At 38.5% G+C, this 9,063-nt stretch overlaps 1 protein-coding gene across 1 annotated transcript; it reads left to right on the plus strand.

Moving 5' to 3' along the window:
* Positions 1-318: 318 nt before the first annotated feature.
* Positions 319-7,543, plus strand: LOC141805472 (alanine--glyoxylate aminotransferase 2, mitochondrial-like). Its single transcript, XM_074690557.1, has 14 exons — positions 319-496; positions 1,167-1,255; positions 1,347-1,537; positions 1,631-1,754; positions 1,839-1,933; positions 2,983-3,076; positions 3,238-3,331; positions 3,912-4,012; positions 4,122-4,214; positions 5,089-5,221; positions 5,471-5,559; positions 5,689-5,838; positions 6,809-6,907; positions 7,082-7,543. Exons 1-14 carry the CDS (start codon positions 400-402, stop codon positions 7,181-7,183), a joined length of 1,551 nt encoding a protein of 516 aa, XP_074546658.1. The 5' UTR covers positions 319-399; the 3' UTR covers positions 7,184-7,543.
* Positions 7,544-9,063: the final 1,520 nt, after the last annotated feature.

Genomic DNA, 9,063 nt, shown 5'->3' on the forward strand with positions numbered 1-9,063 from the left:
ACCATGAAAAGATAATTTGCATATGAAAAGCAGAGCCTTGAATTGGCATCCAACAAAAGCCATATAACAATATGAATAACTGGTGCGTGTATATCACTTTTATAACAAGAGTAGATGCTCCTCCTCTTACTTGAGAAAATAATAATCATATCGATGATAATAATGGTAATTCTACAGCTTTTAAGGAAAAAAAAGTGTATTTAATTGTTTTCGAGACATGCAGTGAAAATAGAGGAGAATTATGCCCCTGTTGGACTTCCGTACATAGGTGGGCTCTCGTGGGATCGGGGTCATTGACTGCACAGTCCGTCAGGGGTTTCGAAGAAAGAAGCTTGAAGTAAACTTGTGGGAAACGTCTGACGAAGGATTTAGCTGCGAGTTTCCTGTCCTTTTTTCATCATGTTTAAAGTTGTTTCTTTTCTAAGCGGCCGCTGTGCTCCTGAAACGGGACGGTCCTGCTTTCGGTCAAATTTGTCCAAATTCCACTCGGCAAGTGGTGAGTTACCACAGAGACGAACAAAATGTAGAAGAAGCACGCGATACAAAGTTTGTTAAATACGTCTAATGTACGTCATATTCCTGTTTTTAAGATATCTGACATTAAAGCTATCAATTTTGGTCAGCTTATAACATTATTATAAATATAAATAAATAAATAAAACTGTTGTATTTATGACAACTGTTGATTTGTTGACGTTACTTTTTTTTTACCTATTAACGTAAAAAAAAATAATAATAATAATGCCTCGTTCACCCCAGAGAGTTAGGATAAAAATTTACATATTACCTTTAAAGTCGTTTGTTTGGGTGTTAAATCACAAGATGCATGCAAGAAGGTAAAGAGTATTTACTCCTGAATTGACTGCACAACGATTAATTCACATAAATTTGTTTATCTAACACTAAATTTCAGTTCTGTTAAAATCTACTAATGTTGATTTAGCTGGATGTGCATGTAAAATTCAGTGTTTTAGCTAAGTTCTGGGCTCCCAATTGTTTTACAACCAGGGATAAACAGACATTATCCCATCTTGCACAAGGTGAGGTCTAAGGTGAACATACTGAGGTCAAAGTGTCAGACTGGTCTGAGAACACACATTTAAGACAGATCTGAATGAAAGTAAATGTCTCATGTTGCCTTAACTTTGATTACAATTATTTAACAGGTGCATTATGTCAGAAATCAGCGCTTAAGTACCCTGCAGCAGACCTCCCAGAGATGCCCCCATGCAATTTTGAACCAGAGGAGTACAAGGTGAAGAAATATCTTATATTCAGCAGCCTGTAGAACATTTATAGGCACACATTTCTACAGAAAAAGACATGATGTCTTTTTTTCCTTTCAGGGTATGTCCAAAGAGCGTATGATGGAAATCCGACGACTGCACTGCAACCCTATGACAATGAAGGTTACATCCTATAAGAACCCAGTGTTCGTCCACCAGGGATACATGCAGTGGCTGTGGGATGTAGACGGGAAACGATATCTGGATCTGTTTGCTGGTGTGGCTACAGTCAGTGTGGGCCACTGCCATCCGTAAGGTCTTGGTTTCTTTGCCGTGACCTGTAACATGTTGTGACCTGGTACAAAGTTTGTCATCATTCAGTGGTGTTCTTGCATCATGTACAGTAAAGTGACCGCAGCAGCAGAGCATCAGCTGAGGAGACTGTGGCACACCACAAATATCTACGTCTTCCCCACTCTCCATGAGTACTGTGAGAAACTGGCTGCCCACTTGCCAGATCCTCTAAAGGTACTGATGTTTGAGTTTGATCACCAAATGCCAGGAGCATTCATTAGTTTTTGAGCTAAAACTTAAATGTCTTCTGGTTACCAGGTTGTGTATCTGACCAACAGTGGCTCAGAAGCCAATGACCTAGCAATGCTGATGGCTCGACTTCACACAGGAAACTTTGACATCATCACTTTCAGGTCTCTCAAATTATTTGGCTTCCCTTTAAGTTTTATCATTCTCTCAAAGTGTTATAACAGCCAAGATATTATTTTGAAATATTTCTAGAAACACACTTTATAAGCATAAGTGGTGTGATAGCTTACTTAGCCATTCGGCTTGAAGAGATAGGTCCTTTTTTAAAACTTATCGTTATATATACATATTTTTAACTTTTATATGGCAACACGCAACATTTTAGTCCTACTTTAATGTTATACTCCCTTTCAGCAGGTTGTCTGCTACAATTTGGTGTTAGTTGCAGGTTTTGTTACCTGAAAGTGTTGAAAATTATGATGACCCTGTATATATTTCATATTCCGAATCTTAGTATCCAGAATATTGCCAGGATCTGGATCGTACTTTTACATCTGTCAGAAATGATCATGACCTTGTCTTGTCTCGTTTTGCAAAGCAATCTGACCATTTATTGTGGTGTTATATACATGGTTATAGTGAAAATGGTCCTATCTCACAATGATAAAGAATCCTTCAAAAAAATTCCTGGATCCAGACGGTGATCCAGATCACCTCCAAAAGTTAATCAATTTTTCCTTAACCCATTTTGAACATTTTATAAAAATTTCATCAAGATTCGTTTTTTACTTTTTGAGTTATGCTGTTCCCAGACAAACAAATACACCAAAAAAATACATACTCTCCCAAATACATAACGTCCTTGGCGGATAAAAATTAAAATTCCTCGTATTTTTTTTTAAATATTCTTGCTGAATTAAGGTAATTCAAATAAGATGTCAGGACCAGAAACGACAAAACAACCAATCCAAAGAGTTATAATAGTGCTCAAAAGTTTAGTCTTTGGTGCATGTATTACCCACAGGGGATCCAGTTCAGCTTGGCCCAGTTGTTAAGGACCTCTTTTACCAGGCACAAACGGCAGATTAAGAATTTTTGTACATCTATATGTTTGATGCTTCCTTCTTGAACTCACTCATTTGTATATCACTGTTGTATAACTGGACGTCTCTGCAACAAAACAAGTCTGATTGTATTGATTTCTATTTTTCAGAGGATCGTACCACGGTGGGAGCCCACAGACAATGGGATTAACTTCCAACGCAGCATACAAATACCCCATCGCCAATGGCTTGGGCTGCACTAACGTATGTGTAAAATAATCTGACACAATGAAATAAGAGAATCAATTTGAGCAGAGAATATCTATCATCCATGTGTGAAAAATAAGCAGAGGAGAAAGGGGGACATTTTAGAGACTGGCAGTGTCAGGTTGACCCAGCTGACTCGGTTTCTGCCTGATAAACAGACCATGTGTCCTGATGTGTTCAGAGGTCCGTGGGGAGGAAGCCACTGCAGGGACTCTCCTGTGCAGACCATCAGAGACTGTAGCTGTGCTGAAGGTAGACAAACACAGAAACACACGCATGGTTTAACATGCTCACTCTGCTGTCCGAAAACTGAAAAACACATGAAATGTTGCCTCTGAGATTAAGCATTAGATCTTTTTTGCAGAACTCCCTGAAAAGATTAACTTAATTTGCAACCTTTGATCATGCAGGCAGAAAACTTGCAGTGATATCTTTAAGGTGCATGTTTTTCATTTTATTTGCACTTAAATGTCCGAACTGCCTAAACAAATTGCTGTTTACCAAAAACCAGCGTTGAAATGGAGAGAGTAAAACAGTTCAGCTGTTAAACTTACAATGAAAATAGGAAGTTTTGAATTGCTTGTGTGTAAGTTCAAAGTCTCCCTGACTGTTGATGATTTACCTCTAATGTGCTTTTGTTTTGCTAGAAATAGAAGATAATTATTGTTTTCCTGTATCGCCACCAAAGAGTCTACCTTAAAACGCTTCAATTTTATTTCCACATTATTTTATGGTATTAAATCAGTGTTATTCACAAACATCCCTGTAGTTGTATCATCTTTAGAGTAACCTGTAGTTGATGACACCACTTGGCCTCTCTTTGTTGAATCAGGTCAGTGCATGGCACATGATCAGTACATTGGACAACTCAAAGAGACTTTTGCTACAAGTGTCCCCAGTCGAGTCGCTGCTTTTTTCGGGGAGCCCATTCAGGTACTGAGTTGTCATTGTTGTTGTTGTTGTTCTTAAGTATTGCTAGAAATGTTACATTAATGACAAAATATAAGCGTCAAGTGTAATTTGATTGTATGTGTTTGTACAGGGTGTCGGAGGAGCGGTGCAGTATCCTAAAAACTACCTGAAGGAGGCCTACAAACTCGTGAGAGAGAGGGGAGGGGTCTGCATAGCTGATGAGGTTAGGTATACATTTGTAGATTATAATGAATTTACACATAAGAATTCATTGAATGATAGAAAGATTGACTGATCTCAAGAAATGGCATCTATAAGTGGCCACATGTATTTTAAGTGTTACATGCTGATGCTAACTACTTTACTTAAAATTATCCTCAGCTTTCCCAAGCTTGATCCAAAAAGAAACTTGAAAAGTTTTTTGAGCTGTTTCATGTCTCCTCTGAAAGGCGTCTACAGTCCTTAACAGATCTCGACTTTCTTTGTTGTTCACTTACTACCCTCTATTGGTGTGGCAGTGTACTGCAGTTACCTTTATTTTTTTTTCTTAATTTGTCACTGGCCTGGTTTGCATGATCTCCCTGGCTCTTTGGTCCTTGAAGGAAACACAAACAATGTTTTCTGGTCTAATAAATACCTATAGCTTGAACATATAGAACTCCAAGGGTCATCAGAGGGGGTTGTTTGAAGAGTCGTTGACTTAATTCCTGAAAGTTGTTACATTCACAGTATCCCTGCTGTGAGTGTTTCCTTACCTGTGTGGGTAGAGAGTTCAGGACTGTGTCATATTTTGGAGATAAGTGATATCTGAGGTCACAACCTCCGTTGTTTAAGGTTAACATAGATAGCTTCCTTGACACTTCTTTTCAAACTGGCGGTCTCCTCTACCTGAACCACAGTCTGGACCTACCTGGGTCCTGAAGGTTTAAGGCTAAAACAGAGAGCTAAAAGGTGCCAAATGCTTCTAAAAGCTGAGGGAAATGCCATTTAACAGACTGCCTAAGTGTCTTAAAATGATATACAGACGTTCTAGCTTTATTTATCACAACATTTTGATTTTGAGTAATAAAGAGACTGACCTACTTTGAACTGGACAGGTCCAAACTGGATTTGGTCGAACAGGAACTCACTTCTGGGGTTTCCAAGGTCATGACGTCATCCCTGATATGGTTACCATGGCGAAGGGCATCGGAAATGGATACCCAATGGGAGCTGTTGTTACAACACCAGGCAAGATAATCCTGTATTTATATTTTAGACTATAAATAAAATAAAAGTCTCAACCTCACCTCTTCTTCTCGTCACTATGATGCTCCATCTTTCTTTCTGATGCTATCCTGTTGTATTGGTTGCGTTTGTTTTAGAGGATAACATGAAAACACCTGAATATATGAATGCAGGAAAACAAAACTTCAGTCGAGACTTTACTTTGAAAAGGCACAAAAAAACAGATGTGATCGTGTTGATTCATGTTTTCAGAGATTGCTGCCTCATTTGCCAAGGGGGTTCATTTCAACACCTTTGGAGGAAATCCTGTGGCCTGTGCTGTTGCTTCATCAGTGCTTGATGTAAGATTTTTTTTTTAAAGCAGAAGTCAACTTGTGTATATCAGTGTATAATCTGTGCTAAAGATCAAAATTTTATTATTAACTGAACAGTATTTGAAACAAAATGTTTTTGTTTTAAATAACCAACAGACAATCAAGGAGGACGGTACACAGCAGATCAGTCTCAACGTGGGCACCTATCTGATGACAGAAATGGCCAAACTAAGAGACAAGTACGAGATCATTGGTGATGTCCGTGGGAAAGGCCTGCAGATTGGAGTAGAAATGGTCAAAGACAAGGTACAGAAGTTAACCCTAACATCCTCCCACATGCTTGAATAACGTGTCTGTGCTCTGTCCCTTGGGGGCATGGTCCAGCAGTGGCCCAGTTAACCATTAGCTGGAGCAGCAGAGGCTATCCATACTTAAGAAGAGAGAAATCTCAACTGCAGAGCAACAATAACAGACTGAGTTGTGTTTATTTCTGTTGAAATCTGCAGATTTTGTTTTAGAAACAGGACCAGAAATGAAAAAAGCATAAAAAACTTTCAGGAAAATGTGTAATTTCAGTTTTGTTGACTCCACGTTGGGCAAATATCCTGTTGTGTCAGTGTTGTTGTGACTTGTGTTCCTCTTTGCTGATGGTTCTTCCTGTGTTTGTCACATGTCTTCATGATTTCTTAGAACTTAGCCTGAAAAGTGATCAATGAACTAATAAAACATCCCTGACTGACCCAGCTCAGCTCAACAGTTCTACAGTTCTACAGTTTCATTTAGCAGATGCTTTTGTCCGAAGGGATGTACAACACAAGCAAGAATCAAGACAGAAGGAAAAACCTAATTAGTGCAACATTCAATAATTAGTGCTGAAAATTCACTGAGAGCTGGGTCTGAAACCTTCGGACTCATTCTACCCCTGAGAACAAAGAGGAGAAGGGTCAGCTTGAATGCTAAAGTGTTCCCTGGACAGATGAGTCTTTCGACATCTCTTAAAAGCAGAAAGGGACTCTGTGAATTGTGTAGAGTTAGGTAATTCATTCCACCATTTGGGCACAACAGAAGAGAAAAGTCTGGCTAGAGATTTGGAGCCGTGCTGGGCTGGGAGCACCAGGCATCTTTCACAAGCAGAGCGTAGCAAGCGAGAAGAAGTGTAGGCCTGAATGAGGGACCCCAGGTAGGCAGGAGCTGCTCTTGTCAGTGTTTTGTAATCCAGAAAAAGAGCTTTGAACAGTCAACAGTTTGAATCTTTAGCTCAACTCTGTCATCTCAGGCCAGCAGAGAGCCGCTGCCTCCTGAGGGGGTGGCTGAGATCTTTGAAGACGTCAAGGACATGGGGATCCTGATAGGGAAAGGAGGACTCTATGGACAGGTAACCTAACTCACCTGGAAGCTTTTAATGGCAGCTCAAAAAATAAGGACATTCTTTTTTAATGCATTTCAATTTTAAAAGCACTTTGTCCCGTTGTATCTTCCTGTGTTTGATGCTTGAGTGAAAAACTAACGCTCCATAATCTTACCCCTTGTTTATTTCTTTGCATTGAAGACTTTCCGCATCAAGCCCCCGATGTGCATCACGATGGAAGATGCAGATTTCTTCCTGGCTGTTTTCAACAAGGCCCTCCACAACTACACAGAGAGGCGATAAAAGCTCATTACTCAGACCATGCCTTTATGTCTCTTCAATACTAAAAAAAAGGATGAGTTTCAGTGTTAATTAATTCCACCTTCTTGAGAAGTCTACCTCGGTTATCATAACCTGAAGCAATTATAATAGGAAATGTTTGTATATGTTACTTGTTTTGTGATTCAAAGATCTGATTGACTTAACATACCTCACTTTTATACTAATATGAAAAATCTTGTACAGTGCCTTTCTTTTAACATGAAATTAATTGTGTTCCTTTCAGACTTTGCTGAATTATGCTTGGATGTGATGATGTCTGATTGTTTCAGTCCTGAAGATTTTTTGTGCCGATTATAGACATGGATGTTAAAATAAAGAATACATAAGCCCAAAGAACAACTGTTGGTCTTGCTGCCTCCTGGTGGTATAGGTTTGCGATCAATTATAGTTCTTATATTGGTTGCTATCTGTGAAGAATATTCGGGAACGTTCAAGCTGATTGTCAGGGTTTAATCAGCGGCCTTCTTAAGAGCTTTAAACTTCAACTTGGTTAAGCTACACGTGCTCCTGTTGAGGCTTCTACCAGCTAATGCTATGGGCTGCTGATCCTCAGATTAAAGGCAAAACAGAAATGTACAAATGTTGTCCAGAAAATCTGCAAAACCAAAAGCAGTAGTTGTCCTTGCATATCATATTCATATGGATCTAGTTTAAAGTGAAGCTTGTTGTTTTTCTCTGGCTATCTAAGCATGATCTGTTCTGACACCCCTATTTATAAATACTGTACATACATTACTGATGATAAGAGACATTTTAAGTACTAAACCTTTATTTAATCAATAAAAGCTTTCTCCTTATCCATCACAGAATAACTTTACTTTCTAGATTTAGGTGCACAAGAATATTTCACAATTACATAAGAACTACTTCTCAGCAGTTTCAGCTGAATCTTTGAAAGTAACAGAGTCCAAAGTTTGGAAACCACTGGGCTCCATATGGGGACATCAAGGGACTTGGCTCTGATGAAAGCTTGAAAATCTCAGCCTGGCTCTGATGCATATTCTATATTTACTATTTATTTATCTGCTCTCTGCCTTCACCATTCATTAACTTCTCTGTTAAGATCCCGCCATTCCCTCCCTCCCACTGAGCATTAACCTTTAGCTTTCTGTTTGCAGTACCAGCCTATACACTATCACTCTTTACTCAGCCAGTCCAATCTCAGTGTTTTTCACCTGGGTCAGAAACTGGCTCACCAAAACCTTTTACTTTGCTCATGCACATTTGGATAACAGTTAGAATTCCCTATTTTGCTTTCTGTAAATCAGCCTGATTTTGTCCTCAAGGCTTGGGAATATAATTCATGTGCATAATCTAAGCAAATTTTTGTGTATTTCTCTCAGGTAACAAACATGTCATCAGACTCAATTTCGACTTAAAATTTCAGCTGAAAAGTTAAAAAAAAAAAAAATCAAACACAAACCAAGAAATACAATAATATGTTTTTTAAAAGAAAATAAAAAACAAAAATGACACCTTAATTGCTTGAGGTGAAAAGAAAAAAAAACTGCCAATGGGGAAAAAATGCTTATCACTTTAAGCAATTCAGGTGTCATTTTCATCTTGCAGTATCCTTTAAAGAGATAATCTTGAAATTAGCAGATAACTGTGGCTTAAATTCAGTTTATTAAGATGTTGTTTTAATAGAAGTAAGAAAACATTTGCTTCGATTTCCTTTTTGCTGTGTGCATAGATTCACAGCAAAAAGTAAGCTTTAGTATCTCCTGCATATAAGAAAACAAAGCAGGTTGCTCTCACCTACAAAACTGAAATATCAAACAGTGGCCAAAAAATAAAGCTCAATCCATCTTAAAGCAGTTTCTTTTTGAAAGCTATACCTT

This window comes from Halichoeres trimaculatus, unplaced genomic scaffold (assembly GCF_033239565.1).
Source record: "Halichoeres trimaculatus isolate MK-OKI-2021-1 unplaced genomic scaffold, fHalTri1.1 fHalTri1_scaffold_16, whole genome shotgun sequence".
Classification (NCBI taxonomy): Eukaryota; Metazoa; Chordata; class Actinopteri; order Labriformes; family Labridae; genus Halichoeres; species Halichoeres trimaculatus.

Bases quoted from the DNA above. Each gene is read 5' to 3' on its own strand.
- LOC141805472 (XM_074690557.1), top strand. From the start codon at position 400: ATGTTTAAAGTTGTTTCTTTTCTAAGCGGCCGCTGTGCTCCTGAAACG. The intron at 1,538-1,630 runs GTAAGGTCTTGG...CATCATGTACAG, and splicing joins AGTGTGGGCCACTGCCATCC to TAAAGTGACCGCAGCAGCAG. The intron at 1,934-2,982 runs GTCTCTCAAATT...TCTATTTTTCAG, and splicing joins TTTGACATCATCACTTTCAG to AGGATCGTACCACGGTGGGA.